Genomic DNA, 18,636 nt, shown 5'->3' on the forward strand with positions numbered 1-18,636 from the left:
TGGTATTTGACATATCCCTTGGAGATGAGTACATCAAATGCACACAATAGGATCGATGGTCAAATGTGCACACACAGGGCATGACGCCCTTTCCAGCACTGCATTACATTAGCTGTTGAACAACTTTCACATAGAATAGAGACAATCTGCACACAGATAATTAACTTAATGACAAATTATGCCACCAGATACAGTCCAGAGTAACAAAAGCTAGCTCCAATTATGCCGCCGGTAAGAATAAGAAAGGCTCCAAAATGCTCATTTGAAAACAAAGACCACATGCATCCAATTTATGTTCCATGTGCTACAACAAAATTTACCACCTGATATTTGTATATTTTTCAGTTCATCTATACTAAATATACAGAGAAAACAAACACTGATCGAAAGCTCAGGTCAGGATAACAGGAAATTCCTCACTAGACTATGTCTTCAGGGAAGAATCTTTCTGGGCAGCAGTATTGACCTGTTTGGAGAGATAAGCTTCATATATTTCGACTACGAGTCGTGGATCTTTCTCCACTAGCTCCACGTACTCCTCCCGGGTAGTAAGCTTGTCCATGTTGTCTGTGATCAATGTCAAGGCTGCGTCGATGATATGCTTGGCATTGTGCTGGTGCCCAAAGGTGTAGCTCATAACTGAATTGTCCCAGTTCAGCTTGGACACCAAGAACTTTTCACAATAGTCCTTGAGATGCTGCACCTGGTATTTTTCAGCCAGTATTAGCAGGTGGCAGGCCATGTCCTCATCAAGGCATACCTCAGCTGTGTACAGGTAGTTGACAAACGCGCGAAGGGCATCGTAGGACACATCGCCAATCTTAATGGTGCCACTCAGGCTTTCTTCCATCTCATTCTCAAGCATGGCTCTGAACACCGGAGAACGGCTCACCTGGATAAGCGTCAAAATGTTTAAAGAAATTCCGAGATGAACCAAAAAGGGGCATATTTCCAAGGAACACGTGATCTAATCCAAATTGAAAGTCTTTCTACATGAACAATAACAACAACAAACACAAAACGAAGACCAATGCTCATAGATTCATAGCACAGTGTATATAATCAATCAAGTTTTGCCTAATACCTAATGAAAATAGTCAAACCCAAATTTACACATTCATGAAAAACCCAAAATTGATCAAAGATTCAAAATACTTGAACTACTGAGAAGGAAAAATTTTCTCCGGAGAAACAAAATAGTAAAGGGCAGGAACTTGAATGTACATTTCTAACAACCCACACACAGAAGACACACAAGTTGACAATCACATTAAGACAATACCCTGCCAAAAGAGCCATATATCATTCTCTTCTCAAGCTAACAATTTTCCAGTTCTATGTAAACATGCTACATTTCATTCAGACAATAAACCAAACACAAGGTGCGCAAACTAAAAGGAACAAAACCCACAAATCCATCAAGAATTTACAACAAAACGGGGCCAATAAATCAACTTGGCGAAATGGGTACTGACCAAAACGGCCTTATGGGCCGGAACGGGTACAGGGGCCCCCGCGGAGGCATCCTCGGAGGCAACCAAAACGACGTCGGAGAAGGAAGCGGGGTGAGACCTAGCGCTGGGAGTTGGGGACCAGAACTTGAGGAAGGCGACCTTGGCCTTGAGTTCGTCGATCTCGCGCTTCAGCTCCTCTTCGGTCTCGTTGGCCTCCTCGTAGCACTCCTTGCACGTGCCGGCGTCATCTTCGTCGTAGAGATCCTGGCACGATATGCAGCACTTCATCTGATCGCAAAACTGATACACAGCACTTCAGCTCCTCTGCTCGCTTTTCCTACTCAAGTGAAAGTGACGAATCGAACAAAGCTCCGGTGGTGCTGATATGGCTTTGACAGCTATTGACTCTTTCGAGGAATGTGTATATTAGTCTATAATAGTTTACACATAAAAGGTGACAACTTAGCTACCGTGTTTAAACTTGATGGATGAAAATGACTCTCAATTTGACACACTATGATTAACAATGAGAAAATAGGTAGGTCGGTATGCTATTTCCATCCCGCCTTAATACACGCAATACTCAATTCAACCAAAAATATATATACATATATGAACGAAAAAAGCATTATGAGCACAACATATTGAACACTATACTCGAAAATATCTCTAAATCCGTCTATATATTCAATTTTTATCCTTCACACCCAACTCATTAGAAATAAAACTGATGAAAATTCTAGCTCCAGGATTCATTTTTAGATATGAGAAATTGAGTTATGGGGGCGGATTTGGTGGAATGAAATACAATGTTAAGAGAAAGGCTTATTTACTGTAATATCCTTTGAAATTACGGTCAAATCTCACTTTACTCCCTGAAAGTTAAAATTACCCAAAATACCCCCTTGACCAAGATTTGGTGGTTTACTTTGCCCCCACCGTTAACTCTGTTAAAAATGCTGACATGGCATGAATGGGACCCGCCTTTTTGTTGAAATGTATGCCGTGTGTGTAAAAATAAAATAAAATATTTTATTCTTAAAAAAAATTTATAAAAATAATCTTTTTTCTCTCTTCACTTTCTCCCCCGCGCCTCCCCACCTCCCACCCACCACGACATACCAACCCCTACCTACAAATCCACCTCAGTTTGAGAAAAATCATATTTGGGTTAATGTCCTGACAACTTACATAGAAATCTTTTTCATTTAAGTTTCAAAACTTTTGGGGATGAATCATCAATTTATCTGCTCCCCAATCCACATGCAAGTTCAGAAATCAAATTAAACCACTTGCGTCTTGCATTTTCAGTAGGTATTTCCAAGTCTCAAATGAAAAAGAAATCGAATCTCCTTCCAAATCAAACAGAAAATACCCAGAACCCATACCAAGTGACGAGGTCGTTTTGGACCTTGAGCACCTTGGTGACGAGCTCGGGCATAACTCGACGAAGCTTTCGGAGCTCCGAGATGACTGGTGGACCCTAGTGGTTCTGGATCTTGCGCAATGAGGGAGAGAAATGAGAGGAGTGTCGTGTCGGCAGGGTTGGATGATGAAGTGGACGGTGAGGATTGGGGGAGGTGTGGGTCCCATTTGGAGAGATCAAAGGGCTGAGATTAGAGGGCAGTGGTGGGGTATAAGAGGGAGGCATTTGGAGAAGAGGCCGCTGCAAAGTGTGGGCGATTCTGTGAGGGCAGGGGTGGGGGTGTGTCGTGAGGGGTAGTTGTTTGGGCGGTGGGGAGCGGTCGAGTACAGAGAGAGAAAGAGGGAGAGAGATAAGAGAGAAAAAAAGTACTTTTCTAAATATTTTTTCATATTTGTTAATTTTTTTTTCCCATTGGCACTTATGTGGCATTCATTTTAGCAAAAGAATGGTCCCATTCATGCTATGTCAACGTTTTTAACTGAAGTTTTTTCCATGGTTAACAGTGGGGGCAAAGTAATCCACCAAACTTTGGTCAAGGGGGCATTTTGGGTCATTTTAACTTTTAGGAGGTAAAGTAAGATTTGACCGTAGTTTTAGGAGGCACTACAGTAAATAAGTCTTAAGAGAAATTATACAGTACTATTGTAGTACCAGTTGACATGGCTGATTGATACTACGGTTGAATAAAATGTATTGCCGTTAACACCCCGTAACCATTGGAAAAAAAAAAACACCCATTAACCACCATTGGTGCAAACCAGAAATACTCGACACTACTACTTTCTGGGGCTGCGCCACCGAGAGTGACGACGTCCCTATGGTGGCTTTAACCGATGTCCAAACTCGTCGTTGCCAATCGCAGACTCACCGCCAAAAAGAAAAAGAAAATAAAATAACAGACTTGGGAGTTTATCAATTCACTTGCCCTATTCCTTATCGATTTTGGGCCTCAATTCAAAAGGTTAGGATAGGTTCCATCGGCCTTCACCATCATCTTAAGCTCTCACTAATTTTTTTTTTCCATATTTTGCCATGAGCGGTGGCTGACAAAATAAAAAACAACAGTGGTGTTGGCTACAATTGAATCTTATGATTGCATATTTCTCATGAAAATTGATGGCTTGTTGGTGGTGAGGTACCCAACCAACCCCTTGTGCCTCCCACTGGCCATGAATCAGTGCTTGGAGCTTATTTATTTGGGGTTATGACCCAAAGTCAGATGATAAAATTGCACACAAAATTTTCGATTTAAGACTGAAGCACTGAAGCAATTACATTATAAAGCCACCGTCGGATGACTTCAAGCTTTTGGCAAGGCCATCACAGAGTCTTAATATTGGTAATTAATCTCTCTGGTTTTTTTTTTCTAGTCAGATAACCAGTCTGTTTGGTTAACGTTGATGCTAACGACGGTTTTGTTGATGTGTATAAGTTGTACGCATGTCCGAATTTCATTGGACCGTAGAACCAATCAGCAATGCCCGTTGGCACTACAGTAGTATTGTATAATTTCTCCAGTGAGTGTGACTGACTATTGACATACTCAGATATAGGAAACGACAAGTCGCTGTGATGACCAACCAACGTCGTAAACTGATTATTTATTATTATTATAACAAATAATTAATTTAATTAGAAAACCGGCCGAGTCGCAGTTAGTTGCTTCTGCGTCTGTCAAAGTTTAGAAATTCTGAGATAAGAGTGTAGTCTCTTATTCTACTGAACCAGGTCTCTCACAAGTCACAACAAACAGCCCTCGCTCCTCAGATTCTAGGGTTTCGATTCGCTTTTGGCGCCCAAATTGTCCTTTCAGGTCAGCTCTGTTCTCTCTCTCTCTCATGCTTTCTTTTAATCTTTAAGTTATGTTTAAATTTTGTTTATTTTGTCATCTGTTTGGTTGCCGAGAACATGCATGAACAGAAAATAAAACCAAGTCGTAATTTTAAGGTTCTCAGTGTGTTCGACCTAGGCATCAGATTACGTCTCAAAAAGGTGTCAAAAGATTTGGTCTTGGGTTTAGCTTAGCCGAATTTTACATTTCCCGAAGATACCCAAAGCAACTGAAAAGCCTAAGACTTTGGAGTTTCATATTTTCTCGGCTACCCAACAGTAGGGGATTTTACTATGACGGCTTTGGCTGTGAATGTTTCCTGGTTTATTTTGTTGGTTTTCTGAAATTTGCTAAGTGCTAAAGATAATGGAATCTAGGTTGTTGCTGTGAAACCCTAGTTTTTCAAACTGTGACGTTTGAGAAATTTAGGGTTCTGTTTTGTAATGGAACTTGAAGAAGGAAAAAGCAATGGTGGTAGTACGGAGTGCACTGAGAAAGTTCAGTCCTTGACGAGTGAAGCCAATGGTGGTAGTACGGAGTGCACTGAGAAAGTTCAGTCCTTGACGAGTGAAGCCAATGGTGGTAGTACGGAGTGCACTGAGAAAGTTCAAACCTGGAAGAGTGAAGCCAATGATGGTAGTACGGAATGCACTGACAAAGCTCAATGCTTGAAGAGTGAAGCCAATGGATTTGAATTTAGGGTGTGTAAAAATTTTGCCAAAGGCCGCTCAGATGCAAGTGAGGTTGTTCGGACTTACAAGAGGCGGAAGCGTGCAGGGTCAAGTTGGGATAGCAGGTCACAAGAATATGGGGGAGCTGATGTGGAATCTTCGAGTCAATTGGCAGACCAGGTGCTAACTCTAGCTCTCTTCCTCTCTGCCAAAATTTGTGTTGACAGAAACCATATTTTTATTTAATTAGCCAATTTGGAAACACGGACTGCAATATTCTAGTATGTTGGCTGATGTCCCACTGTTTCGAGTTGAATTTTAATGGAATTACACCTGAGCAATGGTAAGCTGTTTTTAATATAAACAGAAGAATCAGCTTATAAATGTTACCAGTAATAACAAGGCTCATGAATTTTGGATCCATAGTGAATTTAAAATTTCGTTTATAACTCAGAACAATGAAAATTTGGTTGGCAATATAAACAAATAAACGTAACCATCAGTACTCTTCTCATTAGCGCATTTGAGAGCTCATTAGGCTATTTAGGGGAATTTGTTAGTACCACAGGTGGAAAATGAAAGAGGTTTATTTTACAGGGATAATTTTGAAAGGGAATTGATTGGTTGCAAATTGAAATTTTGTGCTTTGTTAAGGGGTTTATTTGACCTGAAGCTTTCAAAGTTGTGATTAGAACCTAGAACAATTATGAGCATTTTGCCCTGATAAAAAAAACCTTGTTTGTATGATTATTCCTTCCTGATCCTTATTGGCTTAACAAGTACCAGAACCATCTATTACATATGAATTAATATATTAGAAAATGAAAGGTTGAATGCTTTAAGCTCCATTGATGGAATTTCTGTTGAACCAATAACTACAATAGTTGATACTGCTTATCAAGATGGTGATGAGCTCCGGTTTAGTTGTTCAGATATTGATACTTTAAATATGGCTAATTTGGCTATGATGAGCTACAAATGTATTGTAATCTACATTGTTATTGAGAAAAGAGATATAGATAATTTGCGGGTTCCATCCCTTCAATCCTCAAATTTTTCTATCCAGTGGTACTTTTTGGTCCTTGTTTTTATCAATCTATGTTTGATTTTTTGCAGCGTCTAAAGGAACCTGTGGGCACAGCAATACAGAATAACTCTTGTGAGCAAGTCCATCTTCAAACGAATAGTTCAGATGCTTGCTCAGATAGGCACTGGAGAAATGCTGTACTGGACAGCATGTATCAGTCTTTAGGTGATGATGAAGGTGGTGTACAAGTGTGCATCCGAGAAGCAATTGTACATTTTCGAGACATTGATCATACCACAAGAGTTAAGGTTTGTATTTATTGGCTTATAGCCGAAGTGTTCTGCCGATGATAGTTGATTTACAGGCTTATAGCCATTCCTTCGTATTTATTGGTTCAATTTGATTTTTAAATTTTCTGTTATCATTTTCATTTTGTGGTTGTTTTGCAGGAATCTGGTGATCATGATGCGGATAGGCATCAGTGTTTTTTTCCTACGCGGTCTATCTTGAATGGACCTCATAGTGCAGCCAATGGGCATGCTGGTGTTATATTGAATGGATCTTCAAATAAAACAAACTATCCTACAGTTACTGCAATGTGTCAGCATGCTTTTTTTAATGTTTTAGTTTCAGAAAATTTTGCTTCATTGTGCAAACTGCTGTTGGAAAATTTTCAAGGAATCAAGGCTGACAGCATTTTCGACCTTAATCTCATAAACTCAAGGATGAAAAAGGGGGATTATGAACATTCGCCTATGCTATTCTCACATGATATGCAACAGGCAAGTTGGGTAGTCTTATGTTAAGTGTAGTGGTCCTGATATCTATTATTAATAGTAATTAATTGGATGTCTAGATTTTGCTTAGTATCATGGTGTAGATGTGATAACTATGTAATGTCAAGTTTAAATGTTTCAAGTATTGCGTTAATGATTCCAAAGCATGTTTGTGAACTTTGGAAAACTTGAAAAGTAAATCTACTTTATATGGTTATCATATTGGAATTGATTATGATATTTATTGTCAGAATGCTCTCATTAACTGGCTTCAGTTGAAGGAATTGTTTCAATCATGAAAGTCTTAAAGTCTGAAATGTCTTATTATATTCTACCTTCTTTGTTTTAGATACTGCTAGACGTGTGGTTCAAGTTCTCTGGCTAATCTGATTGCATTGTTTGACATTGGCTAATCTACATATGTATTACAAGGAATTCTAGGCTCGGGCCATAATTATAGTCATGTAAAATACCTTGAAGGTGATCTGTTTTTTTGTCTCATTTTATAATATTCCAAACCTGTATATTTTTCCAGATATGGAGAAAGCTTCAAGGGATTGGTACTAACTTGATTTCTCTTGCAAAAAGCCTCTCAGACATGTCAAGGAGTTCTTACAAAGAACAGGTTAGATGATTCAGTTGAAGCGATGTCTGGTCCAAGTACCTGAGGATTTAGTTTAATGAAATCTATTGGTTCTAGAATATGTTCACTCTGTGGATAGGGTTATAAGCCTGATCTCACAACGAATTATCTTATCTGTCATCCCAGGTGGGAGGTTCAGTCCGAAATACATTTGAAGGTGGAAAAGATGAGGTACAAGAGTTTTCTAGTTTTAACATAGAACTGTGTTTGATTGGATTGCTGATGTCTGGTGAAATGCCTGATTGTATGTGCATTTGGTACCTTGGAAATATATAAATTCAGGAATTTTTTTCTTCAGAAAACTCCTAATGTTTGTATTAAAGTTCTACTAATTGCATGCATAAAACTCTTTGTGAATATCTAGCATTCTATATTCTGGAAGAAAAATACTCTAAAAGTAGTTGTTTCTTTTTTTTTCTTTTTTTTTCAACTAATGCATATGTGCCTTTTGCATTATTGTAACTTTTAGGCATTTAGCCTGTCTGCATATTGGAATTTTGATGTCATTTTGAAGATGTAAAAATGGTGAATTGTCTAATTATTATAATGAGATTGGGTCACCTGACAGTGAGAATTCTGAAATCAATTTTGGTAGTTTGGGTCATTATCAATCTAACTAATGTCCGGCCAAAAAAAAATAAAAATAACTAAGTGTATTTCATTGATCACGCTTACGATTCTATTTTAAGGAATTGATCAGCTGGTTTAAAGGGGTACTAACTTGTGTCACTTTAAAACAGTTGTACGCCTGCGAATCTGACTTCCACACTAAACTGGAGCAAACAGAGGATTGTGCTGTGCACAGTGTATACACTTGCATGCATTGTGGAGGCAAGGCAGATGGGAAGGATTGTCTAGTATGTGATTCATGTGAGGACATGTACCATATCTCCTGCATTCAGCCTGCTGTCAAAGAGATTCCTCTAAAAAGTTGGTATTGTTTGAGTTGCACTGCTAGTGGTGTTCGATCATCCCATGAGAACTGTGTTGTGTGTGAGAAGTTGAATGTGCCCAAGACTCTAGTTGATGGAGTTGGAGGTGAAAGTGTTTCTACAGATGAAGAAACAGTCAATGAGATGGGAGAGAATTCAAATTTTAATACAGATGATGGAATCCAACCTTCGGAAGAGAGCAAAGACTTGAACATCTGCAAAACTTGTGGAATGGAGGTAGAAAAAAGTGACAAGTTGAAGATATGTGGTCATCCATACTGCCCAAAGAAATACTACCATGAGAGGTGTCTGACAACTAAGGAGTTAAAATCATATGGTCCCTGTTGGTACTGCTATTCTTGTCTGTGCAGAGCTTGTCTCACTGATCGAGACGATGATATAATTGTTCTTTGTGATGGCTGTGATCATGGGTACCACATCTATTGTATGGACCCACCACGCATTGGCATTCCAAGCGGGAAATGGTTTTGCAGAAAATGTCGTGCAGCAATTCAGGTCATACGCAGGACAAGAAAGGCTTATGATAAGAATGAAAAGAAACAAAAAAAGAACGGTGAAGGATCAAGGAAGTTGAATGAAAAACGAGCTGACAGGGAATCAGGACAAGGTAGAGGGGGAATGGAGTTGCTTGTATATGCAGTCAAGACTCTAGATCATGAAGAAGATATGATGAGTAAAAAAGAATGAGACAGTTTTCAGGACTGACATGTGTTCTGTGAGTAACAATTTTGATTTACTAGGCATGTCGCCCAAGGCTAAGAATTCTGTTTGTCTGCGTTGTTTAGGGGCGACATTTTTGTAGGTTGTTAACTCTGATAGATTATGCTGACTTTTGGATGCTTAACTTAGCAAAAGACGTGATTCTAAAGGCTGTATATGTAGTTTGGTCCTTGCTAAAGTGCACAATTTGAGAAAGCAATACAGAAGTTTGGTAAAATGGCCATTTTAACAGGTCACCATTGAACATACTGGTGGTTTGTGTTTTGTAAGTATTTACTTTTGAAGGGTATCAGAAAGTAACTCCACACTTCTGTTGTAAAACGATGAAAGTTTATCAAGTTTAAACAGTTTATATAACATGTTAAGTTTCTTACATCTTCCATGTCTTGTGTTTTTACATGCTTTGATAAGGTTGTTTGTTATTTTAGGCTTATTTATACCAACACCCTTTGAAACTACGGTCAAACCCCTTGAAACTACGGTCAAATCTTGCTTTGCCTCCTCCAAAACTTAACTATGATGATGTGGTATGGATATTTTTGTAATTTCATACACATGGATGGCCAGTGGAGTTCACATCCACATAGATAAAAATATAATTAGATGAGAAAAAAAAAGAAAAGATAATTAAAATAATATAATAAAAAAACCACTCAAAATATATTTGGAAATCAAGGATCGGTCCAAGGATGTGATTAATAGCGGAGGTGAAAAGGAGGTGGAGTCGGTGTTGTACTGGAACCCGGCGGTGAATGAGGCAGCTGTGGTGGCTAAGCCGGACAAGTTCTATGGGGTGACGCCTTGTGCTTTCGTGTGCTTGAAGAGTGCAGGGTTGGATTGCAGTGTTCCTAGCGAGGATATAATGGAGTTCTATAAGGAAAGGTTGCCTCATTTCTTGGCGCCAAAGACGGTGGTGTTCACGGAGGCGCTGCCCAAGACGTCCACCGTACAGAAGTTCGTGTTACGAGAAATTGCCATGTCTATGGGTTGAGTGGACTTTAGACTTGATGAGCTGTGTTGTTTTTTATTTTTTATTTTTTTATAGCAGCTCTGTTGTTAACAACTACATATTTTTATGTTTCGCAATTGTTAAAAGTAAGCAATAAATTATATTTAATTTAACAAGATACAACATTATATAGAAATTAGACTGTCCTGCCAAGGACTTTCACGCATGAACCAAAACTAAGCTGAAGTCCACTTTTCCTCTACTATATACACAATTCAACAAGAGTTTTCATGTCTTCTCACCAACTGCGTAACGGTTTCTTGTCGGGCTTAAGCCTGATGAATGGAGTTGTTTTCGCCTTTTAACCAGTTGCATCGCTGTATGTCTGTCATCTCGAGCCTCCTCAGAATCAGGCTGTACATACAGTTTAAATTCAACTTATATTCTTAACACGAAACAAAATATATAGAGATTTGTACCATATATTTACATTCTGTGTGTAAATATTAGCTTAGCACGTCATGTTGCAAATGCCAGACTCCAATGGAGGTCAGAGCTCCAACACAATGCAATGACAAAACAGTGGAAGAAAAATTCATCTCTCTAATATACATAAATACAATCATCGACTTCAATCCTACTTGAGGGAATAATAATTATATGCAGTTCTTAGTAGCTTAGCACATTATATTGCAGTGCCAGACTCTATTGAAGGCCTGTTGCCCAAACACAATGCGATCACAAAACAGTGGAAGAATCTTTGAGAACTACAGAATATAATATCTTGAAACCATACCTTGATGGCTAATGCACTGTCGAAGCTTTCAATAGCACTATCAGGCTCCCCAAAGTTTAACTGTGCTCTGCCAAGGGTAACCCACGCCTGAACATATCCAGGTTGTGAGAAACAATTCACACTAATAAAAATGCTAATTGTACCAAGGATTATCACCAGAAAAAAATTCTAACAAGCATATAAATGAAACGTCCATCTTCTTCAAATTTTCCTAAAGGAAAGAGCACCATCATAACTTGGAACTCGCACATGAAAACCTATTGAGGTGAGAACCAGGTCAGAGAATACAATACTGACGTACCTCATCCCATGAAGGCTTCAACTCAGTGGCTCCTGTCAATTTTTATCCACATATTAAGTACAACAAAGCACTCACAATTGAACCAGAGAAATCAAAATAAGCACAAACTAAACGTAAAAGAGAGCTCGAAAAGTAAATGTGTGTGAAGGTGTGGACATAATATAGTGAATGAGGACCAAAGAGTGCAGAAAAGTAAAGGGTTTCACAAAGTTTTGGAACCAAATAATGAACTTGGAAACAAAATATATCATGGTGGCCTGAGAAGACCAAAAAAGCCAATATCATGCATATGCACCTAGTAAGAAAAAAGGCATACATATATGCAAATACACACACACAAGCAAAACCCAAAGTGAGATAGAATTGAAACGCACGAGTTGCTGCCTTTACTGCATTCCATGCATCTCCAATTTCAAGCAAAACTTGTGCCTTCTGTTCATGTAAAACAGCATTTTCGGGCATCAACATAAGAGCGGCCTCCCATTTTCCCAATGCTTCACGGTACTTTCCACCCTTCAAAGATCGGTTGATGTGAGAAAGATGCCATAAGTCATCCAGATCAGGAATCAGCAGACATTACTTTTCATCATGATCATAATTATAATTACTCGTACATAACGAGAAGATTCCCCCCTTTTTTTGGCTGTATTACTATTTCTTGGAGGCAATTGGCATGAGTTCCTCCAGCAAGAAATTATTGACAAAAGTATAATATGGCACGCCACTTCCACAATATTATTATTATTATCTGCTAGTAAGAAGCTATTAACTAAAAAAAAATCATGGTTTACCAATTAGGGCAGCTATAACTTTCCATTTCTCAGCTTTTGTTTCATAAATTTTTACTTCAACAACTGGGCAGCTACAAAACCTCACCACAATTCTAATAACCATAGTTCTTGGGGCAGCCTAAATTGGGAAACTGGGTTCCACCCATTATCACATCAAAAACAAATTAACACATTCAAAAACCCCATAATCTACCTTCAAATCAAAAGATAACAAAACTTGGGTAATTCCGTTTTCCTTCTGCAATAACATAATAGCAAAATCAAAAATCAAAAGAACAAATTTAGGGTATTTATTACCTCGGCCAGCTTAGTTCCCTCGGCTTGAAAGGAGTGGAAGAGTTTTGCAGCGTCTGAAGAATCTGATGGCTTGCTCTGAGCGTCGAGTGGCTGATGATGTTCTTCCTGGTTGAGCTCTGTATGGTTTTGATTCTTATTGGGATCGTTTGATGGGTCTTCTTGATTGTTGTGTTGGTCGTTTTGCTGCTCAAAAGGGAGATTTGGGTACTTTGATATGATGCCCAAAGGCCGCTTCTTGTTGTTCTTCCAAGCTATTTTCATCTCTCTCACTGGGACAGAAATCAGTTGCAGGCTACAACTTGTACATTGATTTCGGGTTCGCCCGAATCTAATTGACATGTTTTGAACCCGGACCCAAGCTTAAACTCCAGTATAGGATATAGGCCCTCTTCTCTTTTTGGGTCTGCTAGGCCCCTCTAATATTTTAGCCCAGCCAGTCATAATCACAAACCCTTTTTCTTTCTTGAAATAAAAGATAAAGCCTAAGAAATGGAAACAAACCCCACACCCCCAGCCCCATTCTAGTATGGTGAGATTTTCCCCCCAATGTTAAAGAAGTCACGAGTTGGAATATCGCCAGTTGGTTAAGGCAGTGAGTCTGCACTCAGTTTGAATCTCTCTTCTCATAAATTAGATTAATTTAGAGTAGTTTAAACTATTGCATATGTAAAATATATATATATATATATTCAAGCTTTCACCCATTGTTTGTATCAAAATTGTTACATGTTTACAAGTTTTCTTTAAAAGGTTAGGTTGTTGTCATCATATACATGCCAGCTAAGAAGTCAAGTTTGAAACATCAACTTCAAGCTTCTAGAGATTTTATCTTCATTTGTTGTTGGGTCAATTAGCGTCAAAAGCAGCCAGAATTACCCACCAAAGGTGAGAGGGTGGATGACCGTTTTGATGTCATCAAAAGACAAAAGCAAAATACAAGGACTGTTAAAAACTGAAAACCAGAGAGACAGAGAGTGACACCTTTCCCTCACTTACCACTTAAATACGTGTAAATATGGCACGTACCAAAAATATATGTGGAAATAAAATATTGTTGTATTGTAATTAACGATTATACTCAAGGGCGGAACTATTCTATGACTAGGGCGGACTCTAGCTAGTGCAAAATTTGGGAAAAATGAAATTTATTACTAATTTTTAGGCATTACACCTCATTTTACAAAAATTAGTCTAACTCGTTCAAGCAAAAACTAGCGTATCATATCCAAGCAGATCTCAAATCCGCTATATTTCATAGATTTCAATGGAATTTTTATTTGGATCTTTACTCGTATAAGAAATATATAAATTTATAAATAAACCCAATCCTAGACATGTATTTATAAAAAAACTAAAGCACTATTTAAACATAGAAACACACCCAAAATCAACCCCAAAGTCAACTTTTTGGGTGTGTTTATAAATGGGTTTTGAGTGTGTGTAATGATGGGTTTTGGGTGTGTTTATATGTTTAAATAGTGCTTGAGTTTTTTTATAATTTCAACCTCCATTTTGGGTGTTTTAGTGAAACTCCCTAAGAAATAATAACCCACACTCACAAAAATTTACGGTTCCGGCCTTGACTATGCTTCTACAGTCTACGGAGCCATGTATATAATACGTGTCACAAGGCTGATTGGTTCCATTAGATTGCTTAATGCCCAAGGCTCCATTTGATTGGCTGAAGCTTAACACATTTACAAAAATGCCATCGTTCACAACACAGCCAAAATCCCAACTTATATAAAAAGAGACTTGGGCCTTTCTTTTGGCCCTCCCTTTTACCCAACACTTAAAAAAGAAGAGGGTGGTGGTGAGAATTGAGAAATCAAACAAGAGGCAGCAGAAAAATGGTGGCCAAGAAGATGACAAAGAAGACAGAGCAGCAGCTGGTGGGTGAGGAAGTGATCAGAGGCAAGCCCAAGGGAGAGGCTAATTGGTTCAAACCAAAGAAGGGTAGTGTTTTTCCTGCAAGGAGAAAGTTGGTGAAGACTATGGCTTTTGATACCATAGTGAAATGGGTGGGCTCTGTTTTCTACCATGGAGCCTCAGCCGCCACCACCATGACCAAAATCCCCTGCCTTTCACAACCCAGAATGCCAAATTCCAAGAAATGCAAGCAGATAGTTCCATTGTGAATTGGAAAGTCGAATCAAATCCATGCCTTGAAAGAAGTCACCTTTTCAGTTCTGTTAATTTATCACCCCACACCCACATACTCACTTTCTTCTATTTTGTTTTTGCCCTTTTATTGTTTTCTCTTTTGGATTCATCAGGATGCAGGATCCACCAATTTGTGTATCTTTTTTAGCTTTTTTAAGTATATGTCAAGGTTTGAAAGGGAGAGGGGAGGTGCTATTGATGTTTTAACGTGAAACCACTTATATGAAGACAAATACTCTTACCACTGAGCTATGTACACACGTTCGCGTGTATCTTTTTGCTCTTAGTTTTGATGAATTATGAAGCACTTTGAGTTTTTTGCTTTAAAATTTCTCTATTGTTCACATAGTTTGATATGACAAAATGATCATGAGTTTGTATGGAAGAGGAATGAAACCCATGATATGCATGCCCCATAGCTGATCATAGCCAAAACAGTTGTAGACCCCACAAACCTCATATTTCAAAGAGAGGAGAATGATGAATCAATATCTGATTCTTAATTCTCATGTCAAAAAAGTCTCTTAAAAAAATTATTATGCCAAAAGGAACTAACGGCATAAAACAAAAAGAAGGAAACTTAAAAGCTTTGGTTGAATTTAATTTATCATCTTAAAACAAGTAATTATCAGCTCTTTTCATGCACGAAAGGTACTTTACCATAACCCACCCTTCCAAATGTCTTAATTATAGTATCAGAAATGGAAAAAATAAATGTTCAAGTGGGTCCTTCATTACGGACAAGGAATTAGAATATTCTCATTCTCATTAGGCACATGCAGGACTGCAACAAAGCACTATAGTTAGAAGAGTGACCTGAAGACGCCAAAGCCTTACAACAATTTCTCTTCTCTTTCTGTTGTCCCAGTTCTTTCATTTTGATTGTTGTTGGAGCTTGGTACTGTGTTTTTGTTTTTATTGGAAAATAAAACAGTGCAAACAACTGAATTTATGGCATGTTTATTTCCAATTCATTGATTTAGGTGTTTATGTAATTCTTTTGGTTCAATAGAGTTTACTTTTGCGCCGCGGCAATGGAATGAAATGGCACACTTGATTGTGTTGACGCAGAAAAATGGTTCGGCACTTTCCCGCGCAACTTAAAGATGTTGGGTTTTCGGTATGCTCTGGGCCTCGGTAGGGCGTTCGATCTGCAAGATAACAAACGATCGGTAAGACCTAGGGCACTTTGGTGTGGTACCGGCCGAAGGCTCTCCGATGCTTACGTAAGTGGAGTTAGTAAGATTGAACTACATATCGATATGCAGTATGCCGTAAGTTCTGATTGATTACCTCCAAGCTGGGATAGCTGTCCTCTTTTATAGCCTTGGGAGGTGTGCAATTTGTTTAGAGTTTCGATGTGGGACTGTGGACATCAATTGTGGGACTGCCACGTGTTTCAGGAGATGAGGTTGCCCTAATCGAGCGATCGGTAGCTATGATACCGAAGCTAGGTGCCGAAGGCTCCCATAGCTTCATTTTCGTTCGCGTGTCCGATGTTCATTGGCTGTTCATTTTGGTATAAACAGAGTCCCCAAGTCCTCTTGCAAGAGTTCTCGGAAGGGGATTTGAAGTTGTCTTCGGAAGGAAATGTTGTCCTACCGTTTGGTAATCCAGCTGGCAGAGGGGCTCAATTTTGGCTCTTTCGTTCTCGCTTATTCGGAGGTGATGTCGGGAAGTCGAAGGTCGTGGCGCTTAAAGGGTGAAGGGACATCCTGAACGCCTCGTCTTTGCCTCGCGTGCCGTCTCTCCCCATAGGATGAGGACACGTGGCGAGAGCGATGCGGCGCGCATTAATGTGCCGTTTGGTTTTTGAGGTGTACCGTTGCGACTCCTCTCCTATAAATAAGGATGACCGAGGCGAAATCACTTTGCATTTTGTGAAGCGAGAGCTCTGTTGAGGCGATTCGGCGAGCTTCCGACATTCAAGGCAATTTTCGACAAGGGCTAACGGTAATCGGAGATTTCCGCGTTGCGAACGGCTAGAAAAGCGATTTCGACGAGACAATCGGAGCGATTCGTGCTTCTTGTCCGAATTTGATTTAAGGTACCGCTCGGAACTTCAACTTACTCCCTCATTTATCTTGACGTCCTTCCTTGGTTTGAACTAGGTGACAATAGGGTTCTATTCGGTAGTCTAGTCGCCATAGGTAGGAGTGTAGGAACGATAGGATAGCATCCGGCAGAGCCTTAGTTTCCTTTTCCCTGTTTTGTAGATGTCGATAGCGAGTCATTCTCCGAGCGTGAGCCCAATGCGTTCGATGAAGAGTCATCAAGCGGTCTCTTTGACTCGATGGTGAAGCGGCGGGGCGATGCGGGCGGAAGTGATACCGATGTTGAGATACTCGGTGAAGAGCCCAACTCGTTCCTACACGGTATCGAAAGGGTTGATGACCGCTCGTGCGTTGGCTATTGTTTATAGCGGACGGTCACCACGTTAGTCAAGCCTGCCGGAGAGGCGGCGCTAGTCGCCAATCGAGGCCTCCACTTCCGCCGAGGAGTCAATGCCGAACCATCTCTTCGCCGAGAGTTTCGATAGTCTTCCCGGAATCCTGTGAGTGCCGATGGGAATTCGAAGGAGATTATCTTGGCGTGAGACTACTTAGAGCCCAATAGGATTCTTGAGAGGAGATTGCAAAGTTTCGTCTGAATATTTCATACATTCGGTAGGGATGAGGATCCCAAACCCGACCGAATCTCTAAGCGATCAAGAAATGAAGTTGTCTTTTCACGCGACGCATTTCCGCAAAGAGTGAGGCTCCTCGCAGCCCGCCGTTCAGAGGATCTGGCGCAGATAGGCTATGCTCGGCGGTTTAACCTCAACTTAGGTAGCGCTAATGGGCATGGTTACAGCCTTCGGCATGGTGGCGAGGAGAGCCGTCAGACGCAGTTCTCCCATCATGCAGCCACGGTCGGTCTGCCGATCACGGGGTTGGGTTTAGGCCAATGTAGGAAGGCTACCGGCGTGGCTATTTTGTTAGCGCCGTGCCGACCTCTCGTAAGACGTGGAGGAAACGGCGGGTGCTTCGTCCGGTGATTGGGAGTCGCCCTCGGGACATCCTGTCCATTTCCACATTCCCACTACCTTCCAAATTGCCGGTAGGCCATCCTACCGTTCAGTAGGCCTCCTAGAGTGTGTCTTTCTTGGGAATGTTAATTTCGTTTCCCTTTTGTGCAGTAAATTGAAGCACCAACGCTACACAAGCGGAGATCCGTGGATCGAGAGTGAGGTGAAAGTCCTGCCGTGGAGAGAATTTATCCGAAGTTTCTCTTCACCACCAACCTTATCAAAGCTCAACTTGTCAACCCTGCCGAGAGTAAGTGTACTTGCTCATTTTGACGCAGTTTATGGCTTTAATGGGAAATCGACCGATCTTTGCTGCGTGGTCAAGAGAGAAGGATCTGCCGAGGCGAAGAGGATGAGCGAGTCCTCAAGCGGCGTCTCATGCTCGGCATGCGGGAAGAAAAAGGGGCGACACCGAATGGCACCCGCATCATCGGGAGGGGTTAACCCGATGACCTAACCTCAACGCAGCGTCGTGCGTCGGATGAAGCGCTGAATCGGCTCATGCCGGCGGCTGCCGGTCCGTCTCCGGTGAGGTATACTCGCCGAGGGTACCTTCTCCAAAGCTACCGACAAGAGGCCAATCACGATCGATCCGAGGCCGATCCCACTCCAAAGCTCGGCGGCAGCCGAGCCTACTCGAGCCATCTTTGCTGCCGATGACGACGAGGCGCCTCCGGTCACTCGCATGTCCTTCAAAGACGGTCCAGTTGTGAACCACATGATCCTCAGTTCACAAATGGAGCTGTCCGAGATTGAGGACTGCCAAGAAGC

General features: G+C 40.5%; 3 protein-coding genes across 6 annotated transcripts; 1 reads left to right on the forward strand and 2 right to left on the reverse strand.

Moving 5' to 3' along the window:
* Positions 1-232: 232 nt before the first annotated feature.
* LOC103319749 (BTB/POZ domain-containing protein At4g08455-like) lies at positions 233-1,881 on the reverse strand. Its single transcript, XM_008221339.2, has 2 exons — positions 1,476-1,881; positions 233-892 (listed from the first exon to the last, which is right to left on the reverse strand). The coding sequence occupies exons 1-2, from the start codon at positions 1,740-1,742 to the stop codon at positions 425-427; spliced, it is 735 nt and encodes a 244-aa protein (XP_008219561.2). The 5' UTR covers positions 1,743-1,881; the 3' UTR covers positions 233-424.
* A 2,655-nt stretch (positions 1,882-4,536) lies between these two features.
* LOC103319748 (RING/FYVE/PHD-type zinc finger family protein) lies at positions 4,537-9,876 on the forward strand. Of its 2 annotated transcripts, none has more exons than XM_008221337.3 (7): positions 4,537-4,693; positions 5,089-5,562; positions 6,499-6,717; positions 6,859-7,191; positions 7,721-7,810; positions 7,955-7,999; positions 8,569-9,876. In XM_008221337.3, exons 2-7 carry the CDS (start codon positions 5,155-5,157, stop codon positions 9,466-9,468), a joined length of 1,995 nt encoding a protein of 664 aa, XP_008219559.2. In that variant the 5' UTR covers positions 4,537-4,693; positions 5,089-5,154; the 3' UTR covers positions 9,469-9,876. The 2 variants fall into 2 exon arrangements, with proteins under 2 accessions (XP_008219559.2, XP_008219560.2); XM_008221338.3 differs by having other exon boundaries at positions 4,550-4,693; positions 5,075-5,562.
* A 711-nt stretch (positions 9,877-10,587) lies between these two features.
* On the reverse strand, positions 10,588-12,983 carry LOC103319747 (Tetratricopeptide repeat (TPR)-like superfamily protein). 3 transcript variants are annotated; one of them, XM_008221336.2, is made up of 5 exons: positions 12,636-12,973; positions 11,922-12,060; positions 11,548-11,579; positions 11,247-11,333; positions 10,588-10,864 (listed from the first exon to the last, which is right to left on the reverse strand). In XM_008221336.2, exons 1-5 carry the CDS (start codon positions 12,894-12,896, stop codon positions 10,739-10,741), a joined length of 645 nt encoding a protein of 214 aa, XP_008219558.2. In that variant the 5' UTR covers positions 12,897-12,973; the 3' UTR covers positions 10,588-10,738. The 3 variants fall into 3 exon arrangements, with proteins under 3 accessions (XP_008219558.2, XP_088901810.1, XP_088901809.1); XM_089045684.1 differs by lacking the exon at positions 11,548-11,579 and having other exon boundaries at positions 12,636-12,977; XM_089045683.1 differs by lacking the exons at positions 11,548-11,579; positions 11,922-12,060 and having other exon boundaries at positions 12,636-12,983.
* Between the last annotated feature and the right edge of the window lie 5,653 nt (positions 12,984-18,636).

This window comes from Prunus mume, linkage group LG2 (genome assembly GCF_029339155.1).
Source record: "Prunus mume cultivar Tortuosa linkage group LG2, ASM2933915v1, whole genome shotgun sequence".
In the NCBI taxonomy this organism is placed as follows: domain Eukaryota; kingdom Viridiplantae; phylum Streptophyta; class Magnoliopsida; order Rosales; family Rosaceae; genus Prunus; species Prunus mume.

Coding starts and splice junctions, on each gene's coding strand:
- LOC103319749 (XM_008221339.2), bottom strand. CDS start 1,742: ATGAAGTGCTGCATATCGTGCCAGGATCTCTACGACGAAGATGACGCC. Junction 893..1,475: donor CGGCCCATAAGGCCGTTTTG/GTCAGTACCCAT, acceptor ACGCTTATCCAG/GTGAGCCGTTCTCCGGTGTT.
- LOC103319748 (XM_008221337.3), top strand. CDS start 5,155: ATGGAACTTGAAGAAGGAAAAAGCAATGGTGGTAGTACGGAGTGCACT. Junction 5,563..6,498: donor CGAGTCAATTGGCAGACCAG/GTGCTAACTCTA, acceptor GATTTTTTGCAG/CGTCTAAAGGAACCTGTGGG. Junction 7,811..7,954: donor GGAGTTCTTACAAAGAACAG/GTTAGATGATTC, acceptor CTGTCATCCCAG/GTGGGAGGTTCAGTCCGAAA.
- LOC103319747 (XM_008221336.2), bottom strand. CDS start 12,896: ATGAAAATAGCTTGGAAGAACAACAAGAAGCGGCCTTTGGGCATCATA. Junction 12,061..12,635: donor AGGGAACTAAGCTGGCCGAG/GTAATAAATACC, acceptor CGATCTTTGAAG/GGTGGAAAGTACCGTGAAGC. Junction 11,580..11,921: donor TGCAGTAAAGGCAGCAACTC/GTGCGTTTCAAT, acceptor AAAAATTGACAG/GAGCCACTGAGTTGAAGCCT.